This window comes from Populus trichocarpa, chromosome 3, assembly GCF_000002775.5.
Source record: "Populus trichocarpa isolate Nisqually-1 chromosome 3, P.trichocarpa_v4.1, whole genome shotgun sequence".
Taxonomy (NCBI): domain Eukaryota; kingdom Viridiplantae; phylum Streptophyta; class Magnoliopsida; order Malpighiales; family Salicaceae; genus Populus; species Populus trichocarpa.
Window position 1 is genome coordinate 10,026,903 of NC_037287.2, and position 15,563 is coordinate 10,042,465.

Genomic DNA, 15,563 nt, shown 5'->3' on the forward strand with positions numbered 1-15,563 from the left:
GAATGAAACTTGAAGGAAAAAAATAATAATAAAAGGTTATACAAAAAAAAACCTCCGCTAATATAAAAAAAGATTATATAATTTCTTGTGAAAAAACATACAAAGCCAAGCGATATTTAATTAAATAAACTTTTAAAAAAAATTATTTTTTTTAAAATAAATTTTAAATAAAAAAATAAAAACCCTTAAAACAACGCATAGGAGTCTAGGCTTCATGCACCGGCTCATGACCCAAAAAAAGAGAGCAAGTGAGTAAGCATATGTTCTTGACCGATTTTATTGATTTATTTATTTATTCACTAAGTTGAACAAATGATGCATTGTCTGTTTAAAGTTTTTTTAAACAGTCAGACACGTGTTGTCTCTTATTCAGCTGTCAATCATCTCAAGTGCCTAGAAAGTTGGTTTTTTGATTTCATGAGAGAGAGAGAGAAAAACAAAAACCCTAATTTTCAACCCCTTTATGGCCTTATATGAGCAAAAAATTAGTTAAAGGAAAAACTAAAAATCAACCCGAATTTAAAACACTTCCCAATCCCATTTTTACTTTCTTAGGCAAGATGAAGGCAAAAAAATACCCTAATGAAACCTCTCTTATCAAATGAAATCTGTTGATATCAAGATTGATTTTTTTTTTTCGGAATCGGGTCAGCTAGCACTTTCTCTCTCCTCTTCTATTTTCTAGCAATCCTCTCTCCCTAACTTGGGGAATGAAATGCACATAATATAAATCTTGTACTAAAATGTAAAAAGCCCATTAAAGATTAAAAGTGAAAAAACAAAACTCTAGGGACCAAAAAGCAAAAAACATGCCTCAACTATAGTATTAAAAAAGATATTTGGAAATTTATTTCAGATTTAGTTTTGGTTTTTAGAGTTATAATTATATATTTAATCAAAAAATTGATTTTGATTTTACCAAATCAAACAATAATTTCATACCGAAATCCTTTTTCAACATTGTAAGAAATCTATGTGAAGGAAAATTATCGATCTCAATCCTTAATAAATTGAACTTGGAAGGATTACATTGAAAAGAAGAAAAAAAAAAAGAAAAACCATCGTTCTAATTCACAATATTTTGTTTTGTGTATAGAAAGCAGTATTTACCCCATACTTTTTAAGTTTCTACTAGTTAGGTGGCTCGTGTTAAGCTGTGGGTCAATTTTTTTAATAAAAAATATCAAAACAAATTAAGACCTAAAAGCATTGGATTTGTTTACAAAGAGAGACCCAAGATTGTTAGGCCCGAAGTTGTAGCCAGACTCAAGCTTGGGTCTGGACGCCTGACCCAGGTGTCATGGGTCAGGCGCGGTTGCAAAACCCAAGGGACTTGGATCTGCGCTCCAGCCACTCCTAATCAACTTGAGTCAGGTGTCATTTTTCAACCCCAAGTTTCTTGGGTCTGAAAAGGGATGACAGACCCAAGTTAATAATAATAATAATAATTGATTTTACCCTTCAAATCAAATCTATGTTTTTTATATAGTAATATAATTCAGTTTAAATTTAATAATATTAATGAATTTAATAATATTTATAATATTAATAATATTATTAAATTTGTCTAGCCCAAGTTTTTATAGTTTTAAATCCCTTCAAATAAAATTTATTGTTTTTCTTTGATAGTAATAATATTTTTTTTTCAAATTTATTAATGATAAAAATAATATAATAATTTTTAATTTTACCATTCAAATCAAATCTATGATTGTTTTTCAATATTAATGATATTTTTTACAAATTTATTAATAATATTAATTATAATATAAATAATAATCTTTATAATACAAATAACAATAGTTTTAATATTAATAATAATATTAAACTTATCCAAGTTTAAATGGGTTTTGCTACAATACCAGGGCCAAGAACTTTGGACCCCTCTTAAATACCAGATTCAAGAGCCTTTGGTAAGGCTACAATGCCAGACCCTAGAGTCTTGGGGCAGGCGGGTCTATGCCCCTGCCACAACCAGGCAACTTGGGTCAGGCGCCCCAAGTTTCTTGGGTCTGGAAGAAGATGTCAAACTCAAGTTGTTAGTAGTAGTAGGAGCAGCAGCAACAACAACAACAACAATAATAATTGGTTTTACCCTTCAAATCAAATCTATATTTTTTTTTATAATAATAATATTTATTTCAAATTTAAAAATATGAATGAATTTAAGAATATTAATAATACTATTAAACTTGTCTGGTCTCAAGTTTCTATAATTTTTAATCTCTTCAAATAAAATTTATGATTTTTCTTCAATAGTAATAATATTTTATTTCAAATTATTAATGATAATAATAATAATATGAACAATAATTTTTAATTTTACCCTTCAAATCAAATCAATAGTTGTTTTTCAATATTAATACTATTTAAAAAAAATATTAATTATTATATTAATAATATATTTTTATAGTTTTTAATCTCTTCAAATAAAAATTATGGTTTTTCTTTGATAGTAATAATTTTTAAGAAAATTTATTAATTGTAAAAATAACAATAACAGTAATAAAAATAATAATTGTTATTATTACTTTTTTTTCAAATTTGTTATTCTTCTCTGCACGGGTCAGCAGACCCAGGCGCACGGGTCTGCAACTCCTGGGGGGGTTGTGCAGACCCCAAGCTCGGATCAGCGGACCTAGGCAGACCCTGGACGAGCAGGTCTGCATACCCAGACGAGCAGATCTGGCCCCAACGCCTGGGGCCCGCAGTCTAACAATGCCCCAATAAAATCTGAACTGACCATTTTATCCAGAATTATTCTTTCAATGCCAAATGAAAAAGACAACCTCACGCCTCCACTGCATGCCTTGCAAGTTTATGTGGCAAGGACAACTGTAACATTACACTGCTCTAATCCACAGTGAACTATGTCTAGGTAAACAGTGAAGGGACACTGATACCTTTTAATTTAGAGTGTAATATAATAAACAACTCAGCGATGCTTGTCCAGTGTTTCACTGATGAAAGAGCTCAGTATTAAAAAAGCTTTAAAGAGAATAAATACTAACAGTGCAATCCATAATGAAATAACTCTCGATACATAGTAATTCAAATAGTATAATTTACAATAAAATCATTCACAATTTACAGTAAAACACGTCCACAATCATTTACTGATCTCTTTTAGTTATATTTAATTTATATTTATAAACAAGTCCGCTTCCTTATCTGCAAAGACAAGTATTTTTCGTGCAAGTAGGTCCTTGATTTTCAAAAAAACGATTCGTCATTTGGCTTTTGGTTTTCAAATTCTTTTAAATTTATGTTTTGACATCAAATCTTGCAAATATTATTCACAAATTGAAAGATTCTATATTGATTTTGAATTTACAACTCTGTAACAATGACCAATTAAACACTTAATTGTAAGATTAATTTAGCAAAGTGGTTAATAACATTTAATTAAAATGCCATTTCTTTTATTTTGACAAATAAACCTCTATTATCCAGAAATAATTCTACTTCCCAAACAAGCCCGTTAAATTTGACAGGCGGATCTTGCATCGGCAGATTCAAAACACTCCGTTTTATTCAGCCCAAAAACGCCACCGTTGGGGCAAACAAATCTCGAAACGTTTCGGACTTGCTGTCTTGTAAAACAAGTCCAGAGAGCTCAACGCCTCAACCCACCTGACTACATACAAAAGCAAAGCAGCTCTGTCTCTCAAGAGCAAGAAATTGTTAAGCAATTTAGATCCAATCAAAGATGTTTCTCACAAGGTAATGAATAAGCTCCATTATTAGTTCCCTTTCATAAAAAAATTCCCTTCTTTTTTTATCTTTTTCTTTGACGATTTGTGTTTTATGTTTTAAAATTTTGAAAAAAAGGACTGAGTATGATAGAGGAGTCAGCACTTTCTCTCCAGAAGGAAGATTGTTTCAGGTTGAATATGCTATTGAAGCCATCAAGGTAACCCTCTAAACCCCTCTTCAAAACCCTTTTCTGTTACCACTGAAAAAGTTCTGATCTTTTTTTTTCCACTCAAATCCCATTACTGAACGTTCGATCTTATGCATCTTATTTGGATAGAATAGGATTTTTTGTGGATTTCTCAACTGGGTTTTGAAGGATTAGTCTTGTTAACTGCGTTATCGTATAGATTTTAAGTTTTCACCGTGATATTTGGCAGCAGAGATGTTATTTTTAAAACCACAGGATGTGGCAAGTTTTTGGGGTTTTCTATATGATAATAATTAAGAGACCCGTGAATGTACTTGATAGTTGCTCTCTTATCGACAGTATTTTTATTGTTTGTGGGTACTAATAATTCATAGAAGTAGATATTGATGGCTAGCTATATTTTTAAACTAATTAGCTTTTAGGAATGTCCTTTAAATGTATGAAGTGGTTTAAATTATAAGTCCTTCAATCCATATAAATAAGCTAAAAAATGTTAATGATTGGATATATGCACGTGTTTGTAAGAACTTGGAGAACTGTTTTTCTCCTCCTTTTTGTTATATGTTTATTTTAAAGCAATAAGATTTCTGATTATCTAAGAAACCTATGGAGTTTTTAATTACATGGGCTGTTTAGTGTGACAATATGAGTGTGAGGAATTCCCATTGTCATGTTGATGATTTATCACCCATGGTCAGAATACGTGATTAATAACACATTCACTATGAGTCATCTCAATAGAAAAATTTTCAGTTCTCCTTTCTAAGAAACCTGCAAAATTGTAGACTTTTTAGAAATCGTTAGTGATCTTGATTGTTTGTATTTTTACACTTCTACTTCATAATGATGCCTTTGTTTGGCCTCCCCTCGCCTCCCTTTCAATCTTATCTCTTCGTGGTCTTCATGAGGTTGAGCTGGTTTTTACATGATTAAATATAAAGTTCTGTTTTATTTTAATCACAGCTTGGTTCAACTGCAATTGGTTTAAAGACGAAAGAAGGTGTTGTGCTTGCAGTTGAGAAGCGTATCACTTCACCTCTGCTGGTTTGTCTCTTTCTCCTTGGATTCACTTTTCATTTTATGATATTACATGTTTGGTTCACTTCTGATTTGATAAACCTAAGAATGGATCACCTTGATATGCCATTTTGATGATTCCTTTGGTTTGTTTCTAAGAATGTAATGTTTTGAATTTCCACTATGCATGGTTGCATATTGGAGTGACTGTGAAATGAGACTTGTGGATCTGGACTTTATAATACATTCAATAAAGTGGTAGTTCTTTATATTTGACTTTTGACTCCTGAAGAACTTTATAAATTAATAACCGAACTTCGTCATGATGCATAAGCTCTGGAAACTTTTCCATGTTCCATGATATATCTGCAGCAATCCTAAAAATCTGATTGATAACTCATATTCAGAAGAAGTGTTCCTGCAGTCCTGCTATTTTTTATGTAATAGGTTTGTCTTGGTTGTGTTGGAAGTACACTTTAACTTAGTCTTAGAGAACTTGTTTCTTGGTAATGTTTAAAATGTAGATGAGTATAGCTTTATTTCAGTCATCATTTTGTTCAATTCATTTTTCAGGAGCCCAGTAGCGTGGAGAAAGTCATGGAAATTGATGAATGTATCGGATGTGCTATGAGCGGACTAATTGCAGATGCTCGTACACTTGTTGAGCATGCCCGGGTTGAAACTCAGGTATAAGTTAATTGTAATTGTTTCTGCTGCTGCCATGACTTGGGCATGGTGAAATTGCCCCTCCACTTATTTTTTTTTAATTTATTCTTCAGAACCACAGATTCTCGTACGGTGAGCCTATGACAGTGGAGTCTACAACACAAGCACTCTGTGATTTGGCCCTGCGATTTGGTGAAGGTGATGAAGAATCCATGGTAATAGTTGTTTACCTTTTGATAATTTTTTTATATGAGCTCTCAATTCTTCATTTATGATATTCTTTTTATGGCCAATTCCTAAGCTACTGCTGTTTTTATTCATTATGATGTGCCCCTATTGGGTAAAGATGTTAAAAATCCTTTTTCCTTTTACTGGCAAAGTTGTATGACTATTCTTCTTGAATATCATTTTCATGTATTTGTCTTTTAAATTCAATTGTGATGCTCACCTTCTCTATGTATACCATGTTGGAAAATACATTAACTGTTCCTTATTGCTAAATACCAGAAATGTGTGATCACCATTGTCTGTTAAGCTGCTATGGTGCATCTATTTATCTTCAAGTGGGTTGTCTTGAAATGCCTGCACTGCCAGATCCTCCTATGCTTTGGGAAGATAAAAAAATAAAAGAAGCAAGTTTCTGTTCTTGCCACTTTGACATGCAAGTGATTGTTATCTAAACAATTTTTCATACCATAATCTAAGGTTGAACGTGGAGATATCGATATTACATGCTTTATTCTATGTTTTTACTTATGGAGATTTTTCTCCTTTGCAGTCTCGTCCATTTGGGGTGTCTCTTCTCATTGCTGGTCATGACGAGAAAGGACCGAGCTTGTAAGTATTACTAATTTGTTTTTCTGTGTTATATTCATTTCAAATAATTACATTAGCACAAGTTACAATGGCTGTAAATTAGTTTTCCATTTGGTTTGGACACTTTCTAGTTGATACATAAACAGTGAGTATGGGACTGGTCGAAGGTATCCCTTTTTTCCTCTTTTATTTTGAATTATCTTGTGGGACCTTAGCCCTAGGCCCAAAGTAGGAGCATTTCCCTCCATGAGAACCTGATTTCAAATGCATGTCAAGTCAACTACCTATAATCTCTCTTTGATCCCCCACCCACCCCACCCCCCAAAAAAAAAAAAAAAATTCTTGTGGTTGAGCTGATATCCTAGCATATTTCCTCTGTGCTTTTTTAGCTGCAAAACATGTTATATTAACAGCACAGTATTACTTGTGTCTTCGCTTCTCTTTGGCCTAAAACAAGGAACTTCCATTATGTAGGTATTACACAGATCCATCTGGCACATTTTGGCAGTGCAATGCAAAGGCTATTGGTTCAGGGTCAGAAGGTGCAGACAGTACTCTACAGGAGCAATATAACAAGGTATTGCTGCTTAGATTCATATTTGCCTCTTTCTCCTTCCCTCGAACACTAAAGGACTTGGTAAATACAATAACCAATGGAGTTTGAATGAAAAGGTTGCCGGATGGTTGCATCTTTCGACCTTCCCAAATGATAATGAGTTGTCATCCTTGTTAATGAAACAAGTTCATTAGCCTTCTTAATTGTCATCTATCATATCTTTTACTTCAAATTAGAAGTTGGCACAGAGATTGATTTTGGTAATCATGTGCAGGACCTCACTCTTAAAGAAGCTGAGACAATCGCTCTTTCAATTCTAAAGCAAGTCATGGAAGAAAAGGTGAAAACCTTTATTCTGCATAGTAAAATGGGAGATTTGTGTGTATTTATGCATGCAATACTTCTTTATCCGTTTCCACTTAAAGTTCAATCAATTGACCTGTTTAGTTGTATTGTTTACACTTACTTCATTATCATTAACTGGTTTATGCTAATGATTTCAGGTGACTCCCAACAATGTCGACATTGCCAAGGTGGCACCTGTATACCATTTATACACCCCTGCTGAGGTGGAGGAAGTCATTAGCCGCCTTTGAAAACAATGTTAATTTCCTTGTGATACCCCTGTTGCCTAAATTTTGCTTGAACAGTTCAATTTTTCTCTAAACTGGGCTATATTATGGGATTTGGATCACGTGGTGACTCCACTTGAGTGATAAATGTTTTATTTTGACCGGTAACTGGTGTGAGTCGATGTTTTTCTTCAATTTTAAGGTCAATCTGGTGTGAATCAATGTTATTCCTTCAACTTTAAGGTCAATCTAGATATTTAGCCAATGGTATGGTTTTCTGATTGTCAAACTCCAAGTTAGGAGAAGTGTGATCATCCTAGTCCCTGGCCGCGAAACTGCTAACATGGATCAATAAAATCCAATCTCCTTCCATTTTTCCGCAAGGAAATAAGTCTCTCGGAAGACTGCTAGCATCATGTATAACTAACCTCTTTCCAGAAAACCTGGTTTGCATGCGACAAGTTATTTGTAAGGCTATTTTGCTAGCTGAATTACAGCAATCCAACCCTCAAATCTTTTCAAACGTTTAGGGATGGCAAAGGAGGATATTTACGTGGATCGAGTAAAAAATTTAGATGTTTTTATCATATTTATTAGATTTCGGGTATTTATATTAATATTTTGTTTGACTATTATTTATTATTCATTAAAAAATAAAATAGCAATATATGTCTATTTGATTGAAAAAAATATAAATATTCAATGTATGTATTCTATATAATATAACTATGTCTTAGGTTTATATTAAATTTAATAATATTTATATTCTATTCATTATTAATTAAATAAGATAATTATTCTCGTTGGGGTCAGAATTCATTAAATTTAGATAATGGTCTGATTGTTTTTGTGTTTTAAAAACGTTTTTAAAAAATTTTAAAAATTTTTATTTTTTTCTTTACTTTAAATTAATATTTTTTTGGTAATTTCAGATCATTTTGATGTTCTGATATCAAAAATAATTTTTAAAAAATAAAAAAAAATTAATTTTATATTATTTCAATTAAAAAATAATTACAACTATACTCTTCAATACCCTCTTGAAAAAATAAATTGTCATCCCCACGAACACCGCATCACGTGCTCTCTTTGTACAGCAGACAAGAGAGGACCATTAGCCCCATCAGAAGTCTCCAATGTTAGTACCATATCCGGCTGTTATGATATGACAATTAACAAGACAATGTTTTTTTTTATTTTTTATCATGGCATTTCGTATTCTTCGATGCTTTAAATTAAATTTTGTAACTGTTGTACATATAAAATATTTAAACAATACAAGGACGGTAGAGTGTAGCTGCTATCAAAAATATACATCACAGTTAGATGCTAAAGAAAAAAAGAAATTAAAGCTTGAGGGGCAAATAGCTTAAGATTAAACATGTTGCATGGTTTTGTTTGTTATCAGACATGACCGACGAAAGCTACAAACAAATCCGGCCAATTAAAGGAACTGACGAGCCGTGCGCAGGGACAGACACAACTTGTCAAGATTTAGAACTTGACACCACCTTCATATAAATCTGCAATACCACAAACCAGCGCCATACATTCATACGTCCATGAGGACTTCACATAGTTGGGGCCCGGGGGCGTGTATTATTGGCAAGAGAATGAAGAGGATGCGAAAATATTATCATTATTGAGCCCGATTGTGCTGCAGAAAGATTTCTCAACTTCGTTTTCAAGAAATGTGATTACAATCCAACATATCTTTCCCGATCACAACGAAGGGAAACGCTTCGATGGAGGAGCAATAAAGAAAAACCTCTATATATCCTTCCAAGAAAAAAAATTACAATGTATCAAGGTAACATCCATCGTTGTATTAAAATGATGGGCTACTATCTTATTTTGTAACTTTTCAGAGTTTAAAATGCAAAGATCCTTCAATCGCGAAACTCATCCATGAAACTCTTGTGGAACTCTGTGAGACGGGAGACAACTGCTGGAATCTTATCTTCTTGAGGTAGTATGGTGCACCTAAAATGCCAAGTGCCCGGAAGCTTCCATGAAAAACATCAATTCAAAGGATCAGTCAAAAGAATGATGAAGGAGAAAATAGAATTTTTTTGTTGCACAATTATTCAACTTTAACAAACTCACCTGCCCAAAGCCAGAACCAGGAACAAAAACAATTCCAGTGGCATTGAGTAGACGGCGACAATAGAAGTTATCTGGAGCTGTTTTTGCAGCTTCGGCAGCCTTAATTGCCTTTTCAGGCAAGCAGATGCAGGGGAAGAGATACATTGCCCCTTCTGCTTTGTTGCAAGTTACACCCTCTAGATTATTGAATGCGTCTTCCAGCGTCTAGCATTATGTAACAAATGATTATCAATACTTTTTTTAGATAAAAAAGTGGGGAGAAAAAGGAGAGCATGCTTAACAACCAAGCAATTTTTACTAGCTGTACGTCAGAAATGCCCAAAGTATAGCACAAATCTACTATACATAAAGTACAAAAAGAAGCACCAAAGAGTCACTAATACACATTTTTTACTCAAAAATTGTATTACCACAAGTTTGCAATTACTTCAAAAATCAGTTTATTCCTTGTAAATTTAATATTTTATCTTGACTATGTTAACTAATGCATCAAATTGGCTGCTGCATTGAACTGACCTTTGCACGTCTCGCTAAAGATGAGAGGATTCCATCTTTTTCGGCAGAGTATGATTCATATGATTCATCTCCGACCTGCACACATAACTCATGGAGATCAGACATGATATAAAATAAGTAAAATCTTAAGAGTTCTTTCTTTTCCCTCTGTGTTCTCGCTAACAACACGACACCAAATGCGTATCCAAGTTTGTCAAAGCTTAGGCTGATCTAATCCTGGATTATAAATCCAAATGTCACAGGCATAGGAAACAAATAAGTAACTAAAAAAGTTAACCTTAGGTGGGCTCATGACGAGACTTGCAAGAATTTGACCAGAAATGTTGGAACATAGATTCACAGATGCAACTTTGTATATTTGCTCTCTTATTTCAGGACCAAACCCAGTGACTTCCATGTAACCTCCTCTCTTTCCACACTCTCCATAGTAACCTAAAACATTACAAACGACACATGTTCACATATTTAATCAGAAAAGTGCAGGATCTCTTAATTTTAACTTGTAAATCAATCTTACCTTTGGAGACAGACTGAAAAGATACTAAAGATATATCCTTTTCGCCATATCCCATAGACCGAGCAACCTTCTTAAATGAGTCGAACTTTTTCTCAGGAACATAAACATTTTCCTGATAAACCTGGATGAAATTCATTGTATAATTATTGCGTCAATCAACCTAGACATAGTAAGAAGTCAAGAATGTAACACTAGTTCAAAACTATTGGCAAGCACCTACCTCATCTGCAAGAAGGACAAGACCTTCTTGCTTGCAAAACTCCACAATCCCCCGCTGATTATCCTCTGCAAGAACCTGAGGCATGGACAAAGGAAGTTAAATTATTCAAGCCAGCCAGAAGTTATTGGCTCCTTTGTAAGAACAATATTTACAAAGTTTTAAATTCTCGCTCATTTGAAAATCTTATCCATTTTCTGTAAAGCTAATTACTGTTTACCTGCCCTGTTGGGTTTCCTGGATTTATCACAACCAGGGCCCTAGGGGTGATTCCCTTGGACTTTGCATCTGCCAACTGCTTCTTAAGCTCAGAAACTTCCAAGCCCCACCCAGTTGCTTCATCAAGATAGTAGGGAACCTGAAACAAGTATAGAGGGCTTACAGCCATAAGTCACCTAAAACTAAAGGCACCAGGATATCTAACCGAATAACTTCGGACAAATAGCATTTTCATATAAAAGACACATACCAGAGCACCACCATGGAGAGCAATTGAAGCAGAGTACAGGGGATACTGAGGAATGGGACAAAGTATGCCATCTTTCTCTGATCGTATCAGTAACTGCATCATCATGTGGACCTGGCAATAAACAAACACATTTAGTTTCATTTGAAGCGAGTACAATACATACACGTCTCTTTCTATATGGGATTAAATGTTACCGCTGGACTTGCACCATCTGTCAAGAAAATATCATTTGGATCAGCAGGAAAGCCATCACGGGCTTCAATTCCAGCAGCAATTGTATCACGCAGTCCTTTGATTCCCTGATGCGGGGAGGGAAATATGAGTCATGTTCTACACAAATATTCCACTTGAATGGAACTTTTTAAAGTCCACAAGGTGAGAGCTTATTATAACCTGGCTGTGACTATAAGCACCAGTGGCCCTTCCAGGAATTTGATCAAGAATCTGCCAAGCTCTCTCTATGGCATCAGCACTAAAAATATTCACAGAAATGTATCAGGTATCCTACAATATTTCACTAACTCAATAAAAATGGAGAGAGTTCTTGTATAAAATCTAAACAATAAAAAAAAAGGCAGAATCAAGAATTCAAGGTTAACTTGTATACCCTAAATGGTTCTTAGTAAAGGGAAAATGGTATACTCTTCTTTCTTCAATCATGGTGTAAACAAGTATAAAGAGAAGTTCAATGATAGCATGAGAAGTACCTGAACAAACCCTGAGTTTCACTTCTGTCCAAAATGGAAGGATGGTCGCATAATGCAAGAACCTAAAGCGAAAATAATCAACAAGGAGAAACACCCCAATTGAACACAGCACAGTACCCTATAAAGCACCACAACATACTTACCTCACGGAAAAAGGTGATAGGCTGCTGACCAAGAGACTGAGGATTTCCAATATTGCAGTAAAGTATCTGCCACAAGATGATAAACAAATCAAAATGAACCCTTTAGGGAATATCAATTGAAAGAAGACATGCATGTAGCATCTCCTTTTTCTTCTTTTTTTAATAGGAGTTGATCAAACACATTATATATTATCTTGGTTGAAACAGAATGCCAATTCCTAGAAAAGTGAAATCTGCTTTCTGAAAAATCCAGAAGTGCTGGAAATTTCCTTTGAATCTTGTCACTAACAAAAAAAAGCAACACAACACCACACATCAATAGCATCGAAAAAGAATTGAGGATCAAAATCATTAATCTACCTTGGGCAACTTAACCGTTCTAGATAAATACCATGTTTACAAACCCAATAAGAACAAAATATAAAGATAAAAGCTACACACCTCATCAAAGGGGTGGGAGCCTGGCTTAGACTTTAACTCTTCTTGTAACGCCTGTTTAAGATGAAGGAAAATTCATGATCACGTCTAGTACATAAAGCTCCTTTAATAAAGTCACAATAAGTAAAAGCAAAAACTTCAAATAGAAACATCCTGCCCTTTCTAACTTTGAAGTGCATGATACAGCCAGTCATGTGAATTACCTGTGCAAGGGTGACAATCTCGCCACGGACAGCATATTCACATTTTAAAACCTGGGAAACAGAATATCATAGTTATTAAACTAGGAATATCAGGAAACAAAACAAAAGGGAAACAAAGGAATGCAAGAGAGTTCAAGAAAAGTTACCAATAACCAAACACTCAAGAATTCTTTAACTTTAGAGCAAGGTTAAACGCTCCTTGACTACAGTAAAAATAAGTATTGGTGTTTTTTCAGGTGAATCAAAGTTAAGCATTTTTTTTTCTTAAATCGATAGTGGATTGCACAGAAAGAGCTTTTGCATATTCTTAATCAGATTCTATAAAACATGATAATGTCACTAAGTACAATTAAAAATTTGCAATAAATAAAGCAATAAGATTTGATAAGATAAACATAGAAAGAATCACTAGGCCTATGTGCTTTGCTTACTGGACTTCCAGTTTGAAGCATGAATTAAGGTTCCAATCTATCCGACCATTTTTAATGCATAAATGAGCAAAACCAAAAAAAAGGACACATTCATGTATGTATCCATAAAAGAAAAGGCAAAGACAAATCAAGCACAACCCAATAGCCAGAAAAGGAATCTAAAACAACAAAGACAAACAGAAAAAACAAACAAAACACTAGCATAAACCTAGAGCATATAAAACTCAACAAAACAAAAGAGGGAAAATGAAAAAGAAAAACCCAGATGAAAAATCCAATCAAAATCAAGAACCAAACAGCTAATCAATAAAAGAAAGAGCAGAATTGATGTTGAAAAGAAAAGAGGGTACCTTGGGATTAATGTTATCAAGAGAAACAGGAAGCATAGATGAAGGAGGAGGGGGGGGAGAATCAAGAACGGAGGTAGAAGACAGGAAACGTGAAGGAGAAGAGGCTAAAGGACGCAGCAGCAGCACGTTCCAATGATTTTGACAGGAGCGGTTTGAAAGGGCTTTAGCTGACCCAATAACGGATCTCCGCATCCTCTTATATATTGTTCAGATGTTACTTGAATGAAAGGAATGAAATATCACACACGAAAGAACTATTACTACGAGAAAGCACGAGAGAGAGAGAGAGGGGGAGAGGGGGGTGGGGGAGAGGGGAGAGGGTTTTGTGTCTTTTCAGGAAAAAATAAAATCGGACCCAATTGTCTATGAAACTACTTTGGAAAATGAAACAAACAAGTTCTGCCCTTTGTCTGGTCTTTTCAGTTAAAGATTTTTAAAAAAAATTAGCAAAATAAGTTTAGAGTTTTGACATAATAATACGACATGAAAAAAAAATTAAAAATAGCATATCTTCACCTTATCATTAAATATATTATTTTTAAATATAACAAAATAATTATTACATTTCATAAAAAATGACATTTAAACATGTCACTTTTAAAAAAATAGTATATTTTCACCTTATTACTAAATATATTATTGCCAAACATGATAAGATAATTATTGCATTTTATAGAAAGCAACATTTAAACATGTTGCTATTCTGAAATGTAGTATGTCATGAAATTTGAATGTCTCTCAAGATCAAAGAACATAATATAGACACATCAACTCCTTCTTTCTCTCTAAATTGATGCTTTTAGCCCTTATCTCTTTAAGGTAGTGTTTTTCGCTTGAAAATATATCAAACTAATATTTTTTCTAAAATTCATTTTTGATATTATCATATTAAAACAATCTAAAATTATAAAAAATTAATTTGAAGTAAAAAAAATTAAAGATTTTCAAAAGCGCTTTTTAAACACAAAACCAAACACACTCAAAACCCACCAAACAATTGTTTTTTTTCCTTAAAACACTAAAAAATCAATCTCATCCTAGTTTTTAAGCATCCTTAGATGTTTTTTTGTTCAAAATTCATTGTTGTCGCCACTAACGATGTTGCCGCCACCGCCCCAGCCATTTTTCTAGCCCTACGAGCAGGGTAAACATACTATATTGCTATAAATTTATGTTTAGTTTAATTGTAATAGAATAATTGTTTAGGTTGAATTTAGGGTTTGTTGAGTTAATGATAAGTTAGTTATGAATACCATTAATTAGGGTCGATTTGATATAGTTGAACATTAAAATAAATTAAATAAATTATTTCAATTAATTATATGTTGCATTTAATTTTAGATAAGTTGTCGAATTATGGATTTTGCGTGGATTGTTGGAATCAGCTAATAATATAATTAACTACATTTGATGGTTTAATGCAATAGAGCATGAATTGGTTTAATGCGATAGAGTATAAATGCGGTAGAATTATGACAAATTACATGTTGTATTGAATTGTTGATGAGTTTGATATTTTCTTTAAATTATTTTAATTTGCTATGAATTTAGGTTTGATTTAATGCAATTGAGCATGAAAATATCAATTAGATTTGGTATCATGAATTATGTTTAATTTTGGTCAAGTTTGCTTTTACATTAATTTTTTGGATTTTGATTGAATTTGCTATGAAATTTGTTAATTAGGGTTGAGATAATGCAATTTAGTTAAGATTATGTCCAATTGACCAGAATTCAATTTGTTATATATATATATATATATATATATATATATATATAAAGAGAGAGAGAGAGAGAGAGAGAGAGAGAATGTCTTCTAACATATTTATATTAAGTCATTATTGTTTTTTATGTGAATAGTAATATCACAAATAATAGCAGAAATAGTTTATTGTTAAATGATAATTTAGATATGTCATATGTAGAAATTAAAGA

At 33.1% G+C, this 15,563-nt stretch overlaps 2 protein-coding genes across 2 annotated transcripts; one reads left to right on the forward strand and one right to left on the reverse strand.

Annotated features, from left to right (window-relative positions):
* Positions 1-3,524: 3,524 nt before the first annotated feature.
* On the forward strand, positions 3,525-7,749 carry LOC7470748 (proteasome subunit alpha type-5). Its single transcript, XM_002303296.4, has 9 exons — positions 3,525-3,723; positions 3,832-3,913; positions 4,868-4,948; positions 5,495-5,608; positions 5,701-5,802; positions 6,366-6,424; positions 6,878-6,980; positions 7,234-7,299; positions 7,463-7,749. The coding sequence occupies exons 1-9, from the start codon at positions 3,710-3,712 to the stop codon at positions 7,553-7,555; spliced, it is 714 nt and encodes a 237-aa protein (XP_002303332.1). The 5' UTR covers positions 3,525-3,709; the 3' UTR covers positions 7,556-7,749.
* A 1,402-nt stretch (positions 7,750-9,151) lies between these two features.
* LOC7461955 (alanine aminotransferase 2) lies at positions 9,152-13,978 on the reverse strand. The gene is made up of 15 exons (XM_024598308.2): positions 13,629-13,978; positions 12,848-12,898; positions 12,648-12,698; positions 12,207-12,272; positions 12,064-12,125; positions 11,750-11,828; positions 11,551-11,655; positions 11,357-11,467; positions 11,108-11,245; positions 10,891-10,965; positions 10,671-10,791; positions 10,431-10,585; positions 10,154-10,228; positions 9,638-9,841; positions 9,152-9,537 (listed from the first exon to the last, which is right to left on the reverse strand). The coding sequence occupies exons 1-15, from the start codon at positions 13,818-13,820 to the stop codon at positions 9,421-9,423; spliced, it is 1,602 nt and encodes a 533-aa protein (XP_024454076.1). The 5' UTR covers positions 13,821-13,978; the 3' UTR covers positions 9,152-9,420.
* Positions 13,979-15,563: the final 1,585 nt, after the last annotated feature.